This window comes from Rutilus rutilus (assembly GCF_951802725.1).
Source record: "Rutilus rutilus genome assembly, chromosome: 1".
Lineage (NCBI taxonomy): Eukaryota > Metazoa > Chordata > Actinopteri > Cypriniformes > Leuciscidae > Rutilus > Rutilus rutilus.
Genome location: NC_140209.1, coordinates 21,187,159 through 21,206,976, shown reverse-complemented (window position 1 = coordinate 21,206,976; position 19,818 = coordinate 21,187,159). Strand labels below are relative to the sequence as shown.

At 36.3% G+C, this 19,818-nt stretch overlaps 3 protein-coding genes across 10 annotated transcripts in view; 2 read left to right on the top strand and 1 right to left on the bottom strand.

Moving 5' to 3' along the window:
* Nucleotides 1-17,723, top strand: part of LOC311292136 (uncharacterized protein) — a 188,706-nt gene extending 170,983 nt beyond the window's left edge. For 2 of the 4 annotated variants that reach the window (XM_084411675.1, XM_084411674.1), the window contains exons 3-4: nucleotides 13,347-14,886; nucleotides 17,014-17,723. In XM_084411675.1, coding sequence (XP_084267801.1) covers nucleotides 13,347-14,886; nucleotides 17,014-17,104 — 1,631 coding nt within the window. In that variant the 3' untranslated portion in view covers nucleotides 17,105-17,723. Of the gene's footprint in view, nucleotides 1-4,131; nucleotides 4,232-5,008; nucleotides 5,293-13,346; nucleotides 14,887-17,013 lie in introns of those variants that run through there. The other 2 variants (XM_084411672.1, XM_084411673.1) reach the window with 2 other exon arrangements.
* Nucleotides 17-3,838, bottom strand: LOC311292752 (uncharacterized protein). Its single transcript, XM_084412557.1, has 7 exons — nucleotides 3,635-3,838; nucleotides 2,407-2,424; nucleotides 2,243-2,293; nucleotides 1,794-1,914; nucleotides 1,539-1,691; nucleotides 1,349-1,441; nucleotides 17-926 (listed from the first exon to the last, which is right to left on the bottom strand). The coding sequence occupies exons 2-7, from the start codon at nucleotides 2,418-2,420 to the stop codon at nucleotides 855-857; spliced, it is 504 nt and encodes a 167-aa protein (XP_084268683.1). The 5' UTR covers nucleotides 2,421-2,424; nucleotides 3,635-3,838; the 3' UTR covers nucleotides 17-854.
* Nucleotides 17,724-18,555: 832 nt separating the features above from the next.
* Nucleotides 18,556-19,818, top strand: part of LOC311292098 (MICAL-like protein 1) — a 20,567-nt gene continuing 19,304 nt past the window's right edge. For 4 of the 5 annotated variants that reach the window (XR_014627666.1, XR_014627667.1, XR_014627668.1 and 1 more), the window contains exon 1: nucleotides 19,785-19,818. This exon is cut by the window's right edge and continues 546 nt beyond it. The gene's annotated coding sequence lies outside the window, so the exon portion shown is untranslated. Of the gene's footprint in view, nucleotides 18,713-19,784 lie in introns of those variants that run through there. The other variant, XM_084411568.1, reaches the window with a different exon arrangement.

The following is a 19,818-nucleotide window of genomic DNA, read 5'->3' as shown; positions in this document are numbered from 1 at the left end:
AGTTTAGATGAAATGGATACATTTATACAATTAGTTTTATGCTTCTTAAACTTAAATTAGAACATTTCATTGAAAAATCAATTAGGAAATCCTTATTTTGTACCCCATAGAGACAAGAGACAAACTCAAACTCAATAGTGCAATAGTTATTTAATGTGAAAAGTACTTAGAAAAATGCAAGTACACATTAAAGCCTTTATCCAAACATGTACAAATGTCTTTGTTCTGTTGAACACAAAGGAAGATATGTTAAAGAATATGGGAAACTGAACAGTTCTGGGCCACCATTGACTTCCATAGTAGGAAGAAAAAACAACAGCTATGAAAGTCAATGGTGGCCCAGAACTGTTAAGTTTCCCATATTCTTTAACACATCTTCCTTTGTGTTCAACAGAACAAATACATTTATACAGGTTTGGAACAACCCTAGGATCAGTAAATGACAGAATTTTCATTTTTGGGTGAACTATCCCTAAAGACAAGAACGACTAAGTAGAAATACACACAAAAAGCATGTAAGAAAAAGCATGTAAGAGTGTTAAAAAAAAAAAAAAAATGTGTGGTGTGTGTGCGTGCATAAGTATGTTAATGACTCAATATACAACGTTTTCTCAAATAATTCTCATTGTGTTCTCAAAAAAAGTGCACATCTTATGCAAACAGCTTGATTTTAAGTTGCTGGATTTTTGCATTCAGCCTATGTCCATCCAAGTTCATTAGGATTTTCTGGATAAACTTGAAGGTGTACTTGAGGTTGTCAGGAAAATTAAGATCAAGAGCATAAATGAGATCGAACAGCATGATGAATGCCAGGATCACGCAGTCTAGGTCGCTCAAAACCTTAATGCCCTCGATCACAACTCCGATGTCTTCTGTACAATCTCCTTGACTGTGTTTGGGATTTTATTTTCTGCATCCTCAGTGGCCTGGACAAAACACAAAACACTTTGGTTAAGCCCAGGTGAATTTGACCCTTTATATTTTAAAAGTAATCGGCAAATTGCATTGCTACTTTTCACTTTTACTATTACATTGTTGGCTGCTATTTACTTCCATTTTATGGACATAGACATACACATCTGAAAACTTCTACAAATTCTATTGTGTTCAGATGAACAATGAAAGGCATACACATGAAATGAAAAAAGTTATTACCCCTGCAAAATTATTACTATTAAAAATATTATTTTATTAAAATGAATAAAACAAAATATTATTATTCCACTAATACATATTTTATTGTGAAATGAAAATTGAGCATTTAATAATAATCAATCATATCTTCTTTTATAAAACATGAAAGTATTAACAGAATTGTTGTTATATATAAAAAAAAAAAATCACTTACCACATACTCCTTGAAGAAAGAGTCTGGATCTTCAATCGGGTAGATCATCAGGCCTTTCAGGGTGCACTCTCTCCTGATGTTTATGTTGTCACACTACAGCAGGGGGGAAATCAAGACTGAAATTAGCCAAATGCAGAAAGCTGTACAATAACTAGACAAAACAGAAGACATTGCATGCATTTATACTAACAGAGTCTGTGATCGCCAGGGCGTTTTTGATCTTTTGCCCCTTCACTCCTCCTTTGCTCTTGACGATCTGCATCAGTTTATCTGAAAAGTGGTCCAGCTGTAGGAACATTGATTGCAGTGGCTTCATAGTGATCTGCATGAACTCTGTGTTCACCTTCAAAATGAAAAAAAAAAAGAACAACACAAAAACAATTTCTTACTACGAAAAGAACCTAATAACGACTAAAATAAAACACTACATAACATGTTTACTTACTTCTCTCTGCTGAAAAAGAGCTGGCCATTGATTCTTGAACACCTCTATCATGGGGATTGGCTGACGACAATGGGTTTGAAGTCTATTAATGAATGTGGAATGTGGATTGTGTTTCCGGTATCTGTGGGTGTTAAATGTCCTGTAAATGTTACTTTCAAATGCACATCCTACAAACATACACTGAACTGTTTCATTATGCCTGAGATGTCCATTTATGTGTTGAAAATAATCTTTCTGTTGCTAGCTCCTTGCATGAACACACATGACACTGGAATGTTGTTAATTCTTCTGGCTTTGGAGTTTCCTGTTTAGCATGTATTTTGTACGTGTGATTAAGAAGCTTACTCCATATACTAAACGTGCATGGGCAATCTGTGTATGGACATGGATAGCAAAAACTGCCCCTAAAGCACAGATGAGTCTGCATTAAATGCTGCAGCAACAAATACCTGCTAGCTAGTTTCGATGGACACATTCTTTGCACTGCCACATTCACAATCCTAAAAAGAAGAATAAAAAAGTATTATAAGATTCCATATTTAACAAATGACACAAGTAGCCTAAATCAGAATATTTGAATATGACTTACTATAACTAGGAGGTTGCTGTTTACCTGGTCATATTCATAAATCTGTGAAAGAGAAGATGTTGATTAGGAGTGGGAACCAGTACTCATATGAAAATATGCTTTTTGAGGTGAACTAATCCCTTAATATGACACTTTACAATTCTCTCAAGTAATTAAATTGATTTTAAAATAATTTAAAATGTTTACTTGGTACAATTGTCTACCAGCAATATTTAACCCAGTCGCATGAAAATGCATATCTATAGCATGCTTTGTGTTTCATCCCGCAGTTGATACGCAAAAATGACTTTTTACATGCATAGCCTATTTACGCACTGTAAACCCTTTGGTAGGTTTAGTGGTGTGGGGTACGTGCATATTATACGCCATCAAAGTGCGTATGTATTATATATAACGTTAGATAGATAATGTTAGATGCCTATTATTATTTTTTTTGAGAAATGAATGGGAGTTCACAGAATACATAGATCGATAATTTCAACAAATATGCGTTTTATAGCGTTAATCAAATAGCGTGTTTAATGCAAAAACAGACGACTATATCGTCCATTCTGTCCGATTTTTCAGGTGTTCTGATGTAACGTTAACTTAGGTTAACCCCTGTATGTCACTTGCTCTGATTTACCATGGGCAGCTCAGCTACGATGTTGTAAATAGGTAGTTTACATGATAAAAGTAATCTTAATATTGAGATATACGTTCTACCTTATAGTTAATTATTTAAACAGGCCTTTGAACAAAAACGATGGTTTCGTGTATTTTCCCCCCCACAGCGCTTAATGTCATTATGGTGATTGTGAAACACGGAACACCTCACTTCATGATTTTATGCTGAAATGTCTTATTTTTCATGTTAGGCAGGTCAAATTTGATCAAGAAAAACGCACTGTGGCCAATTCAGCGTGAGTGAGTGACGCAGCTAAAAATAGATTCGGCGCCGAAACAATCGCGGCGATCGTAAGCCTCTAATTCATTTTATGACGGATATATCAATCCAGCTAGCAAGCCAATAAGTTAAGAACCAATTTTGCACAGTTACAGTCAAATTCGGGATCGTTAGACTGGTCTAACACAGAATTTGCACGTTGTGTGAGTAAGTTAAGCTATCGAAGGGACACTTAAAACAATTCACCTCGCATAACTTTCACTGCTGTTGCATGCATATTTCACTCAAAATTAAGATATAAGTTACACATCCTCTTACAGTGAGGTAAATTCTTTGTTACAAATACTCAAACAAGATAATACTTACCAATAACGAATACGACGTTGCAGTCCTTCTTGCGGCGGCAGACGATAAAATGGCGGCCACACTCTGAGCATGTTCTTCTCTAAGCTTGTCTTGCACATGCGCAAATGGCGCGCTCCGAAGCCAAATTAATTTGAGTTAACCAAATTAAATAAAATCTCATAGATGACACTATTTATACATTTTACGTTAGACTTATTAAATATATATACGTATTATTCCTAATTAGATATATTTAAATAAAGTGAACACAATTTAAATGTGTCATATCTAAGAAGGCCTTGAATCATTTTTTTGAGTGTAATTGTTGGTTTCTATACAGACATAAATGCTTAGATGTGTGTTGTGTTTTCTGTGAAGTTTTGTCATTTGTGAAGTTTTGTTATTTACATGTTTAATTAAATGTTTAATGTTTAAATTTACTTTAAACTAGAGCTACCAATGTTACAAGTAACACTTTAGCAGCACAATAGTGTAGTGCCTCTTTAAGAGAGGAGTGTGCTGTGAGCACATGTGACCGGTATTTACTACGTGAAAAGGAAGCGTGAGATTCATTCAGTTTGTAATAGCCTAACTTTCAACCCGGTGTGCAGCCACTTGGTAAGCTCTCTTAATCTCAAATGTTTTCTTGTCTACTTTAATGATGTATGCTTTATGTTGTCTGCTGTCGCCATGCTATGTTGTTGTACTGTGTTTATATCCGTTGTACGTTAAAGATAACGCTATTCCGCTATTCTCCGGTAGATCAAAGCAGATTAGTTTACTGATAGAGATAACGCTATGCGCTGTATAAATTATAAACTGACGAGGTTTAGATTCATAACATTACTATACTATACTATACGTATTCATTTGTATTTAGGCTACTTTATTTCGTTTATAATGTTTGATGAAGTAGGAATCGCGGACTTCCTGGTTTACCGCGGGGCATTTTGGGAGCTGTAGTTTCCTGCTTACAGAAAGGATTGTATGCATTTTGCATAGAGTTGTGGTAGGACTTGAGTATGATGCATAATGTTTAAAGTGTGAATTGTGTACGTTTAAATTATGAAACTATTATTAATATTATTATTATAGTATATTAATATTATTTTATATTTGTATTTGATTAATGTTATTTAGTGTTGCTTATTGTTATTGGGCTGTTGAGGTAAAGAACTGGGGCTGGTTGTAGTATGCACATGGAAATTGAAACGTTGCATTTCTTGTTATTTCAGGTTTATTACCCGGTTATCCTTTTTGAAATAAACAAACAAATGTGGAATACCGAGTAATATCCTCTTTGTACACTGGGTTGCCCTTTCCGTGGGAAGAAAACGGAACAATGTGTCATTTAGTATTAAAACTAACTCAGTAACTGATAACTTTGATTTTCAGCTCCTCCTACAGTGGAATTCATCATCAGTGAAGCTCCTCCCACAGCAGTCACATCATCAGTGAAGCTCCTCCCTCAGCAATCACATCATCAGTGAAGCTCCTCCTACTGTAATTCTCCAATTAATGCTGGAATATTCCCGTCAGCTACAAGTGAAGACGAGCATCAGAGCATCAGGAAGAGCTGAAATCTGCAAAGACTGAGTTTATTAAAGAGGACAGTGAGAACATGAGTGATCCAGAACCCTGCAGAATGAAACACACTGAAGATCCTGAAGAACAAAGAGGTTGGTGTTTATTCTTCATTCATTCATTCATTCATTCATGATGCTGAAGAACATTCATGTTAGAAACATTCAAGAACTTCATCAGTTTTAGACAAACGGGTAAACTATGAAATAGAAGAATATTTTCTTTCTTGTTTGTTTACCACAAATGGTCAGTAAAGGGAGGTTTGAGAAACTGTTATATTGATTGTCAACATCAGGTCCAACTAAATATTTTAGCCGGTTTATTTTACATTTATAACTGGCTCATATCTATTTGCAACCATGTTACCAAACATTTTGACATTTCTCAGTATAGTTTGCTGAGTATTGCCACGATTCAATATCGATTGTTTTGGATTGGATATACTGTATATATCAGATAAAGTACATGGCAAATGTTCTCAAGGAAAGAAAATCTCTCAAATAATGCTGTAAACTACACATGGGAGTCAGTTTGTACTACATTAATATAATATTGAATATTAAAATTGACTGATTTGTACAAACACTTAAATTACATTCAAGGATGTTTTTTTTAATAATAAAGTTATACTAACTTTACAATTACATAATCATATTTCTATGGTGGCTGTCAAAAAAAGTTTACTAATTTATTCAAACATGCATCAAATATTGAACATTGAAAATGATAATGAATATGTAATGTGGTGCATATAATTATCAAAATGCTGCTCTCTAGAATCATTTTTTCTATCTAAATAACGAGTTATGGTCACTGAATATGTTTTTTCTTTTTTGTATGATTTATTTATAATATTTATGATACATACAGGGTGAAAAGAAAATAAGTAAATAACCAAACAAATAAATAAACAGGTATAAGTCAAGTCACCTTCATTTATATAGCGCTTTTAACAATATAGATTGTTTAAAAGCCGCTTTACATTGATAATAGGAAATTAAAGTAACAGAGATTGTTTTTGCTTCATAGCAGCTCTAGAATAAAGTTATTGTCCAGCTAAAGTTAGTTTGATTTATTCACTTCCGTTGCAAAGATCATTAGTTATTAACTTAGGGGCCGCTTCTACGACAAGGCTTTGGTCACTTTAAGAAACAAAAAAATAATACAGTTGATAACAGTTACAAATACATCTGACTAAAGTTAATTAGAAACAAACAATCCTTCACTTGATAAAGGTTTGGCAATTTGCTTTGTGAACACACACACACACACACACACACACACACACACACACACACAGACACACACAAATCATGGACATTATTCAAAAAGATTAAATGATCCTGAAAAAATAGTCACGCTCATATTATTCACAGTAAAAAATGAGTACTTTGGAAATTGAGACACATTTCGTCTAGTGGAAGCTCATTTTTGAGATCTCAACCTCAAATTTGGTGCAACCTCAAAACTGCTTGTTTAGATTTGTTGATTTTCTCACAGTTTTAGAGTAATTTTTTTTAATACACAGTAAATTCCCCAGTGTTAGAGTAACACTGAAGCAGTGTTAAAGTTAATTAAATAATTAAGTGATTCATTAACTGATGATTGAGCATTAGTGATGAACACCTGCTGTTAACAAGCAGAATCACTGAAGAAAAGGGAAACATTAGCCTGGATGCCAGCCGAACTTAACCCCGCCCACAAGATTTTTAGGTCGGGAAGTTTGGTCTGGACTCGTTCCGTTGAGGAGCTATTATGCCCGAACAAAAATTGTTCGGACCAATCAAATTGTCAGGGCGGGCTTTATATACGATGATGGACAGATGAGCAATGGTAACGTAATCATCCTCGTCATCAACGAGCGCTTGGGTTGAATTCAAATGACTGCCGCTGAAAAATTGAGATTTCACGAGTTCACGCTTACAAATAAGTCAGATAGAATAAATGCATATTTGGCGTGCTGTCCGAGGAGAGGCTCCGGGCTCGGTATTCGGCCCGAACCCAAAGTACTCCCCCCGAATTCCAGGCTGTGGAAGAACAAGCCAAGAGTGAGTGGAGGGATGCTGAAAACTGTCAAGGAATGTTAGGTGAGTTGACAGAGTGAATAAATATATGCTTCCTCTCATGCTGATAGTGTTGATTGGTAGACACAACCGTAGACGGTTGATTGGATTGATTATTTGAATGTGCTCCTCCTGAACTTTGTTTATGAAACATCATGTGTAGATTCCGCCATCGCGTCTGTTATAGAAGATATCGACAGCACATTCATTTTAAAAGAGGAACAGAGAACCGCGATCAAGGCATTTGTCGATCGGAAACATGAATGAAAAACATACGTCACTTACTCCGTTGCTCTGATTGGTTGTAGGTCTATCCAATTGAGTGCAGAGGCATTTTTTTTTCCTGGTTCGGTTGAAACACGCACCATAATCAAATCTCTATGGAGCAGTATCAGACTCACATTCTGACTAGAATCTGAGTATGACGACGTCAGGCTAGAGAAACATAAGAACTTCAACTGACTTCCAGCCACAGCCTCAGAGGCTGTTTACACAACACCGTCTTCAACTAAAAATGTAAAAAAAAATTAAAGGGGTCATATAATGCCATTTTTGTACAAGCTAATTTGATTCTTCAGGGTCTAAATTAAAAGTTTGTAATATACTTTAATTAAAAATTCTCATTAGTATTATAAGAAAACACAAATTTTACCTGGTCAAAAACAGCTCTGTTTTCAGCACACCATTTAAGTTCATGTGTCTTTAAATGATAATGAGCTTTGCTCACTCCGCCCCTCTGTTCTGTGCGTACACCGTTTGAAATAACACAATAACCATAATGCGTTGTTCATTATAAACGTGGGATTATGAATTATATTGAGACCGTCGTACATAGAAAACACACCGTAATGTACCCTGAGTGTAAACCTTAGACGCATTCATCGTGAAGCGTGCAGCAAGCGATTTGCAAATATTAATATAAAGGTTAATAATACGTTACACTCACTTCTTCTGGAGGTGCAGGGACTCGAATAGTTGGTACAGATCCTTTTTTCAGGAGCAGCTTCTTAGCAAAGCCAGCTTTATACTGACCTCATTTGTAAAGCAGTCTGGTGTGTGAAATGATTCGCGCAAACATGAAAGCATTGACGTTGATCGTGGAGAATATTCCCTTCGATAACAAAACTCAGCCACTGCGTCTTCAGCAGTTTGGATTTAGGAACATCAAAATGACTGCTGTGTTCCTTATTACACCCAAGAACAGAACACCACAATCGCTTAAAATGCCATTCTGCTCCAGTGTATCAACAATGACGCGCGGACAGTGATGCCGGTAACGCGTTACTAAATCTGAGCACTTTTTTCAATAACGAGTAATCTAACGAGTTACTATTTCCAAACCAGTAATCAGATTAAAGTTACTTAACCAAGTCACTGTGTGTTACTATTTTTTGTCATTTTATTTAATAAAAATATATATTTATTTCTTCTTGCATCTCGGGGAGTGAAGTCACGTATGCGACAAGTCACGTTTTCAGCATGCATGAGGTTCACGTCACGTGTAGGCTACGTACCACGCGCAGCGACACAAACGAAAACAACAATGGAGGGAGGCGAGAGATGTGCGTTTTCTAGAAGTCTTTCTGGCGGCGACAAAGTGCTATCTAGCTACAGAAACACCACGTTGAATTTGAAAAAAACATTTGGAGTCCATGCACTGCACAGTCAAACTTATAGAGCAAGTCACACCAGGTGATGCGATGCAGAGTGCAGGAGGTCCCCGACCACCCAAACAACAAAAGCTGGACTTCGGTGCAAAACCAGTAAGTGGGGGAGAGTTGAAGAAGTTAGTCGGGCAGTTTGTTGTGGAGGAAATCCTGCCATTAAATACGGTAGACTCGCCCTCGTTTCATGCCATAATAAACAAGATCCCCACTACTGTCAATGCCGCGCTGCCTCACAGAACAGCTTTTTTTTTTTTTAAGTATTTATGTTAAGTGAAGTCAAGAAAGACTGTATTTATTTTTTATAAAAACAAGTATTTATGTCAAGTGAAGAAAGACTGCCTTTATTTTTTGTAAAAACATGTATTTTTTTCAGGAAATAGTTTTTAAGTTCAACTTTAATTGTCAGGAGATAGATTGTTGATGTTACTGTTAAAAATACACTTCCAATAAAGTGAGTGTTGGCAAAACCGGTTGTCATTTTTATGTTGTCGGCAGCTGCTGAATGTAACTAATAAAGTAACTTGTAAAGTAACTAAGTTACTTTTTAAATCAAGTAGGCCTAATCTGTAAAGTAACTAAGTTACTTTTTCAAAGTAACTGTGGCAACACTGCGCGCGGACTATGATTGACAGCTCGCTCACGAGCGAGGGCAGGGTCTGTGTTGAAACGCTGCTGTCAATCAACAATCGTGGGAGGGGCGTCGATTTTGTGATGTCACAAAATCGAACGGCTTGATTTGAGATGGGGGAAAACGTATAAGAAGATAAAAAAAACCATTGGATGGATTTTTATCATTTTATGATGGTTGTGTACAGGCACTGCCAACACACATTTCAGTACAATCAACTTGTAAAAGTGCATGTACCGTTATATGACCCCTTAAGTGTTTTGGCCATTTGGGGTGCCTGAAAACGCAAACTTTTGAAAACCGTTTTCAAAGTGCAAATTTGTGAAAACAGTCTCTGTGTACGCTCTCTGAATACGATGACGTCATGCACATGCGTATTACGTGTTGAGTCTGTAGTGTTTCATCGCCATCTACTGGCCTGGCAGCAGAATACAGGGTTTTTAGTAGTTTTTGCAAATCTGTGTGAATGGGGGTCGTTTTGACAACGGTGTTGTCTATGTATGCAGAAAACTCAAAGGAAAAATGTTTCAGTTTTAAGCACATCGTTGTTGTGTAAACGTAGATGAAATACTAATAGAATTAGGAGGATATTCTTCTTGGCCAGGAGAATAATCTTTCATAAGAGTTGATAAAAGATTGTACTGTCGTTTCGGTGGACAAACAGATCAGTTGATTGTAAAATTAATTCTGTTACAATTAATTCTGAGAGCTGATCTAATTATTTTATACATACACAATTATAACTTGTCATAATTAATTTATATATATTTCCCTTTTTGAGCTAATTTGCTGGTGTTGTGTGTGACAACGCCAGCAACACACACACACACACACACACACACACACACACACACACACACACACACACACCACTCGAACCTTCCATAAAATAATCATTCATAAAGTTCAAAAGGTTGAATCACGGCCTTCATTGCACAGGATATGCGCTGTGAGAAACACGCTTTTCTTTATGATGTGCTTGCAGTGTGTGTTCTCCCCTGCCGGTATTTTCCTTAAAAAATGCTCTACGAAGGCATCATTTATGTTGTTGGGAATGCAGTGCGATTATATAATAAAAATATGAAACTTAATGACAGACGGCTGCTTTCGATTTCAAATACTAACATACTCTTTGTGAAGAGTGATCATCTCTGTGTAAGCGGTTAAATGTTCTTGCATTTCAAAATGCTTTCATGCTTTCATGAAAATGAATGTAAACACAGTCAGTTATGTCTTTAAGCAGGGATTAAAGATACAGGACAAAAACATTTGGTAACACTTTATAATAATGTGCTGTCATTAATAAGTAACACTGCAGGAAGTAATGAAGGACTAAGGAGCTGTTCTGCATTAACACTTCAGCTACTACTATTAACTAATAAAGAAACAAGCTTAACTAATCAGTGAGTAATATAAAATTTAGGAGATTATTCCTTATTAGGTAATCAATAATTACTTAATGAGATTATCTTAATTAATAACTATTAAATAACTGACAAATTATAAAGAACATTATCGTGTGTCTGAGACGTAATCAGTCATCATGTTTACTATGAAAATAGTCATAAAATCATAAAAATGAATTTTATGATCACATTGAAGGTAAAAAAAGATAATTGCTAACTTCTCTGACACGATAATGTTGTGATTAGTAATTAATTAGTAATTATTTATAAGTTCAAAATGATGCCAATCTCATTCAGTAATTATTGATTACCTAATAAGCTAATAAGGAACTATCTTAGTCCTAAATTCAATATTACTTACTGATTAGTTAATATTATTTCCATATAATAATGTTACCAAATATTTTTATTTCAAAATAGATCTGTGTGTTATTTTGAATGTAGCCTATTAAATCTCATGCTGTTTATGATGTCATCTGTTATAATAAACAACAGCTCTTGAATTAAAATGTTATGGCACTGTTGTATACTGTATGTTTAATGTGTTTATTACATTAGATAATTGTGTCATTGATCAAATATTTTTAATAGTTCTCTTGACAGAAACATGGGATTTGTACCTATAATGTTTTAAAAGTAATAATTGGAAGATCTATGTTCCTCATTCATGGAGATTTTCAGGGACATGCATAATTAATTTATAAAAACTCATCAAAATGATGGGAATATTTTAGGGCTCACTTTATGTCCTTTGACTTTATAATCATATTTCTCTCTTTGAATTTGGATGTTGTTACACGTTGGTTGAAGCGAGGAAGAATGCAGGATCTTAATTGCAGCAGAATTTATTTAAACAAACTCTAATACTCACAAACTGGATCAAAAGAAACATGAACAGAACAACCAAACATATAGCAACGACAACAGACAAGGAACAGACTGAAACACATTGCTTAAATACACAGAACAGAAGACTGGAAAGCGAGACACAGCTGGGACAAATGAACTAATAACTAATTAACAAGACAGGGATTAAATCACAGAAACACGTGGGCAAACTGGGTGTCACAGGCAAACATAACATGAACACAGACACTAAAATGGAGAAAAATCGATCATAACTCCAGTAAACTATGGAGTGCCGCAGGGATCTGTGTTAGGCCCTCTATTATTCTCAATATATATGCTGCCACTTGGAAATATTATAAGGAAACATGGAATTAGTTTCCATTGTTATGCTGATGACACTCAAATCTAGGCTATATTTAATCACGGCCAGATGAAAACGCTAAATTATCCAAATTGACAGAGTGTGTTAAAGATATAAAAGGATGACGCATAATTTTCTTTTATTAAATCCAGATAAGACAGAGGTACTAATCATCGGTAAAAAAAAAAAAAAAAAAAAAGCCTCACACTACAACTTTAACATAGTAGGATGTCCTGTTACTTTATCCTCTACAGTAAAAGACCTGGGTGTTATACTAGACTGCAACCTAGTCTTTTGTCTTTTGAAAATCATATTTCATATGTTACAAGAACAGCCTTTTTCCGCCTTAGAAACATTGCTAAGCTACGTAAAATGCTATCAGTTTCTGATGCAGAAAAGTTAGTTCATGCATTCATGACCTCGAGACTAGATTACTGTAATGCTTTATTAGCTGGTTGTCCTGCATCCTCAATAAACAAGATACAGTTAGTCCAGAATGCAGCCGCTAGAGTTCTTACTAGATCAAGAAAATATGATCATATAACACCAATTTTAATAATCACTACATTGGTTACCTATGATAAAGCCCTAAACGGCTTAGCTCCAGTCTATTTAACAGATCTTCTATCGCCCTATAATCCATCGCGCTCAATAAGATCACTAAATTCGAGGCTTTTGGTCATACCTAGGATATCCAGATCCACCAAAGGAGGGAGAGCATTTTCACATTTAGCTCCAAAACTCTGGAATAGCCTTCCTGATACTGTTCGTTGCTCAGACTCACTCTCCCAGTTTAAAACTAGATTAAAGACGCATCTCTTCAGCCAGGCATTCATATAATACTTTTAATCTTACAGTTAAATCCGGTCTCTACTTCATAAACGCCAGAGGAGAACTGGCCCCCGACTGAGCCCGGATTCTCCCAAGGTTTTTTTTTTTCTCCATTAGGTCACCTGATGGAGTTTTTCGGTTCCTTGCCACTGTTGCCTTTGGCTTGCTCAGTTGGGGATTTAATTAATCAATCAACAATACTATTGATCAGCATTACCAAACGTGGACGTTTTCCAATAGAAACAAACCTTGTTGTATTATTTTAATTTAATACTGCGAAGCTGCTTTGATACAATCTGTATTGTGAAAAGCGCTATATAAATAAACTTGATTTTTCATTTCAGAGCTAATGGAAGAGAGCGAGGAGAGTGAAGAACTGAGTGAAGTGGAGGAGGAGAGTGAAGAACTGAGTGAAGTGGAGGAGGAGAGTGAAGAACTGAGTGAAGTGGAGGAGGAGAGTGAAGAACTGAGTGAAGAGAAGGAGGAGAGTGAAGAACTGAGTGAAGTGGAGGAGGAACATCATGTCAAATCTGGAGAAAAACATTTGAGTCGCTCAAAGACTAAAAAGACATTATTAAAGAAAAGAAGAGCCAATAAATCTTTCACCTGCACTCAGTGTGGAAAGAGTTTAACAAGCAAACGTATTCTTGAGAATCACATGAGAATCCACACTGGAGAGAAGCCGTTCACATGTGATCAGTGTAAGAAGAGATTCACAAGCAAACCAAGTCTTGAGCGTCACATGAGGATACACACTGGAAAGAAGCCGTTCTCATGTGATGAGTGTGGAAAAGCATTTTTTAGGTCATCAAGCCTGAAGAGACACCTGACAGTTCATACGAAGGAGAAGCCACATTCATGTTCTGTGTGTGGAAAGAGTTTTTCACTGCTGTTTAGTTTACAATTACACCAAAAAATACACACTGGTGTGAGAGAGTACATGTGCTTTGAGTGTGAGAAGACTTTTATGACAGCGAAATGTTTAAAACTGCACCAGAGGATTCACACTGGAGAAAAACCTTACAAGTGTTCACACTGTGACAAGAGATTCAGTCGGTCATCATCTCTGAATATACATGAGAAGATCCACAGCGGAGAAAAACCTTACAAGTGTTCACACTGTGAAAAGAGATTCAGTCAGTCATCAACTCTGAAATCACATGAGAAGATCCACAGCGGAGAGAAGCCGCACACGTGTGATCAGTGTGGACAGAGTTTCAAACACAAACAAAGTCTTGGGATTCACATGAGAGTTCACACTGGAGAGAAGCCATTCACATGTGATCAATGTGGGAAGATATTTGGCCAATCAGGACACCTTAAGAGTCACATGAGAATTCACACTGGAGAGAAGCCGTTCTCATGTGATCAATGTGGCAAAACATTTCTCAGGGCAGCACACCTGAAGACACACCAGACAGTTCATATGAAGGAGAAGCCACATTCATGTTCTGTGTGTGGAAAGAGTTTTTCATGGCTGCAAAGTTTAAATATACATCAGAAAACTCACACGGGTGTGAGAGAGTACATGTGCTTTGAGTGTGAGAAGACTTTTATTACAGCAGCCAGTTTAAAACAGCACCAGAGGATCCACACTGGAGAAAAACCTTACAAGTGTTCACACTGTGACAAGAGATTCAGTCAGTCAATACATCTGAAAAGACATGAGAGGATCCACACTGGAGAAAAACCTTACAAATGTTCACACTGTGACAAGAGATTCAGTCGATTATCATCTCTGAAAACACATGAGAAGATCCACAGCGGAGAGAAGCTGCACACGTGTGATCAGTGTGGAAAGAGTTTCTCTATTAAAAGTCACCTGAAGATACACATGAAGATCCATGCAGTGGAGAAACCACATCACCGCAGTCTGAGATCACGGTAAGAAGTTCATCTTTATGTGCTGAGAAACAAAATCTCTTCTGTGTAAGTTAGTCACAGTCAAATATCTCTTCTCCACCTATAGTTGGCGCTGTTTCACTGTGGCTGCTGTTGAATCATCCAGGTTGTGAATGAGGCCGACACCTGATGTGATTGTAAAGCGCTTGGTGTGAACAGTAGTAAATAGTAGCGCTATATAAATGCCTCATTCATTAGTTTCTTAACAGCCATGAGGAGAAACAAACATTTTGTTGTTTTGATTGATTGATTTTATTTGACCACTTAAATATGAAAACAGTACTCTGAATCATACTTTAAAAAACATAAATAGTCAGGGATAACACAATAAAGGCCAAAGACTTATTTCCATTGTGGTCCCTATAAGGGCAAGGGGAAAGGACAAGTTGCAACAATTCACACATCAATCATTTTTCATACATTAAACAAATTCATTCATATTATACAGAAAAATGTACAATAAAATAGACTATGATATAATAAAAACTATGATTGGCATCTAAGCCATACTTTCAAACCCTGTTTAAAACTGCCTATGCTTCGAACTGTCTTTAGTGTACCAGGTAACCGGTTCCAAGGGATAGTTCCAGCGTAAAGAAAAGACTGTTTGCCCATATTAGTATTAAATCTGGGGGGTACAAAATCTGTTGAGCTACCCCTAGTGGAGTAACTGTGACCTTCACTTACTCTTTTAAAATAATTTCTAAAATATTTGGTAACATCTCCATTAACAATTTTATGTACCATACCCAGCTGCATCTGAGACACGTGATCCTCAACATCCAACCATCCCACTCTTTCAAAGTGGGAAGATTCCAGATGAGTTCTTATGGGAAGGTCTAAAATTAGCCTTATTAATTTATTTTGAGACGTCTGAAGCCTATGTTTCAGTTTCCCTGTGACACCATTGTACCATGATCCACACGCATAATAATGGCTGAATTAAAGCTCCTGCCAGAATTAGCTTTGTTTTTTCATCCAAAAACTTTGATATTCTGGCCAAAAAACGGACTCTCTGATTTACTTTAGTAATTACCTTACGGGCCTGATCTACTCCAGATAAATTGCAATCTAACATACATCCAAGATAACTGATTGATTCCTTGGCAGTAATTACAATATCTCCAGCTAAGACCTTAAAACTGGAGGCTTTCTTTAACTTTATCTTTGTTCCAAACAATATGGATTCAGTTTTCCCTAAGTCATTTATATACAGTAAAAAGAAAAGTGGACCCAAAACGCTCCCTTGAGGTACCCCACAGTCCATGCCTTTTGGTTGAGACATTTTCCCCCCAATGTCCACTACTTGCGTTCTATTCTCCAGATAGGAGCCCACCCATTTCAGTGCTAATTCACTAAAACCCATGGCTTTCAATTTATACATTAAAACACCATGGTCGACTGTATCAAAAGCTTTTTGTAAGTCTAACATGACCATGCCACAGAAGTTTCCATTATCTACCTCCTTTTTTATATAGTCCGTTAAAAACAATAAACAGGAATCCGTAGAATGTGATTTCCGAAAGCCAGACTGAAACTCATAAAGTAGGTTTGATTGGTTTCTATTAACTCGTGTTCAACCCAACATGAATGTGTGATATAAAAATCTGTCTGATTTTGACATGTGATTTGTCTGTTCAGAGCACTGCAAAAACACTCTCTGACAAAATACATAGCAGCGCTGTGCAACTTTCTCTTTCTGACACTGCTTATTATGGTGAAGATAAAACGTCAAACAGTATTTTCATGTTTTCTAACAGCAGTTCATGTTTTTGTATTTGCTCTGGTGCTTATCAAGAATACAGAGACGAGAAGCTTCCAGATTCTTCCTCTGTTAATGTTAGAAAGGTGTTGGAAATGATGTGATTGCTTATAGATTACATGTCAATATGCGCCATCTAGAGTTTCATGACCAAACTAGTGATTTATAACACAAATCATCTTCATGATATTAAAATAGATCATAATTGTGCACAGCAGTTGATGACCAGATATGATGGGATTAAAATGATTATTGAACTCATCAGTGATCTTGACTTTTTGAGCTTCACTTTTCATTTCGCATTTGTCTCTCATTTGAAATCTCAATTGATTTAATGTTTCTTTTAGACCTGATGGACAAGAAAGGAAAAAACAGAAGCCAAAAAATCTGTCTCCTGCCCTCAGTGTAAAAAACGCTTCACATGAAAATCAAGTCTGAAGATTCACATGAGAGTTCACACTGGGAAGAAGCGGCTCAGGCTTTCTCTCTGAAATCACATCTACTCATTCTGAAGAAAGACCATTTAACTGTGATTAGTGCGGTAAACAGTTTCATTGAGCATCAGTCCTGAAGTAACACTTGAAGATTCACACAAAGGAGAAGATTAATAACTAATATTACAGCAGAAAAGACACGGCGGTGTGTGTTTCAGTGCTGGAAGTCCTTTACTGCGGATGATAGAAAGAGATGAACTGAAAAGAGCACCAGAAAATTCACCCTGGAAAAACCTTTGGAGGCAAAGTTCAGGAGCTGAAGAAGAGGCCTTAACACTTTTAATAGAGACATGAATCTGACATCAATTTTTAACTCGTTCTTCATTGTTTTTCATTACAACATCTAGTTTCTCTTCCACTTCTACTCTTCCATGGAAACGCAAGATAAACTTTCATGTATCTTTGAAACTGGACTCTTCTCTTCTCTTCTTCTCTTGAGATGCTTTGGCTCTTATAAGTCAGTAAAGAGAGAGATCTGTCTAATTCGCTTTCACTTTTTCTTAATGTTTGTATTTGCTTCATGTTATTGTTGATTAAACTCTTTACTCATTTTTCAACATCTTATTATTGTCATTTTTTAAATTTTCTGCTGATTCTGCTTGAATTAAGAGCAATTTCTTCATTTTAGTTCTGAAATTCATGAAGCATCCGGATATGATTGCTTTTTGAGCTTACTGTGTTTTAAACTTCTCAACAGAGCTTTTAAATGCTTAACTAAATTATATTTCACTGCACACATGACTGACATTGAATGAGATTGCTGTCTGTCTACATTATTAACAGTTTCACCCTTGATATCCAGTATCATATACATTTCAAAGAGTTTGTTTGAGTCAGCTTGATGTTTCATTCACACCATCAGGCTCCATGAAGTCAGAACAATTGTCCATTCACCCGCAACAGTGTTTAATAATAACTTTAATTTATATAGAGCCTTTCACAGAACCCAAGGACGCTTAACAAACAACAAGAGAAGGGAGAGGAGGATAAGAGGAGAGAGGTGTGAAGCCAGGGGAGCTCGGAAATTATGCTCAATGAGTTCAGTGATTTAGGCCATTAATGATTGTTTAAACATAACCAACACCATCAGCTCACCTTTTCTCTTTGTTCATCTGGCTGTTATAACTGAATTGCAACAACCAAACAAAACCTAAAGTTAATAAAGTAAAGGCCAAGAGCCCAACTAAAGTAAACACGGATCACCATAATGGTGACAATTTTACATTAATTTTCTCCTTCAGTGATTCTTCTTGTTAATATCAGGTGTCTTCAATAATGTTCAATCATCACTAAATTAATCACTTAATTATCTCATTAACTTTAACACTGCTTCAGTGTTACTTATAACACTCTTGAGTGTGGACTCATATAAACACTGAGAGTTAGGGATGCACCGATGCATCGACTGAACATCGGTAACGGGCGATATTTGCCTCGTTAACTGCCATCGGGAAATAAAAATGACATTCGCAGATGTTACATGGGCGTCAGTTTGGTTTGACATGTGCTGGGGACAGAGACGCATTCGGAAGTGCATTTTCAGAAGTGCTGGGTAAAATGACGCATTCATTTTTTTCTCTTTCGCGCAGGTTATGTTTTGAAAGACGATGTCCTGTAGCTCAGGCACGGCCCCAGGCCCACCCAAAAAAAAAAAAAAAAAAACTTTTACTATATTCTTATTTTGTCAATAATTATAAAAAAAATAGCCAATAAGCTCATATTTTGTGCTAAAATAGTGTAGTTTTAAAAACCATTTAAAAAAACTGGTTATATTTTGATGTTCCAATTATTTTGACATGTATGAAATAATAAATCGTGCATTTTTTTATTAATTTATGAGAGATTCTTTGATGTTTCGCTGGAGATCTCAGCTGAGTGATGCTGAGATAACAGTAATATTAATAGTACATCAGAAACATTGAGACAAGCTCCAAACAATGATCATATCACACATGACTGAATGGTGGAGAGTCTACATCATTATTTCTGGCTCACTTCCTCATCCTGATGCCTGACCTTAGTAAATGTGTTCATGTTTTCACAGAGCTTTAACAGTCTTGATTAAATGTGTTTTGATCTTCTCAGTGACAGTCAGTCTTTTGAGTGTATTTTCACACACAGTGTGGAAACATGCCCGTGTTTGTATGCATGCTCTTTAAGATAGATTCGGTTGATCTGTCATTTCAAGTTTATCCCTTTGCTCAAAGACACTTTTCATGAGAAGTGAGCTTGAACAAATGGTCAGAATTGTAATATTTCTTTCTTTAACAGCCGTCCGTTGAATCATATTTGAATCTCTTTGTATATCTGTATGATCTCTGTTACTGCATTCAAGTCTTTAAATTACAGTTTATTCATTGGCTGAGAATCAAACCCGAAGACTTCAGCATTGCTATGTTATCTATGTTATGTAAGTCAATATAATATTTCTGTAAATTCTGTATATCTGATATGATCCAGCAGGTGGCGTGTGATTTATGTGAAAACTCCCTGCATCAGGTGTGTGTGTGTGTGTGTGTGTGTGTGTGTGTGTGTGTGTGTGTGTGTGTGTGTGTGTGTGTGTGTCGCGCATGCGCACTGCTGCCCTCTCGGGTTTTGCGCTCCTACCACAACCTGAAAGGAAATGTATCTTATCGGACTTCAGGCTCGTGCAGCAGG

Coding starts and splice junctions, on each gene's coding strand:
- LOC311292752 (XM_084412557.1), bottom strand. Junction 1,915..2,242: donor CCATCGAAACTAGCTAGCAG/GTATTTGTTGCT, acceptor TAACACCCACAG/ATACCGGAAACACAATCCAC. Junction 1,442..1,538: donor CCCTGGCGATCACAGACTCT/GTTAGTATAAAT, acceptor CCCCTGCTGTAG/TGTGACAACATAAACATCAG.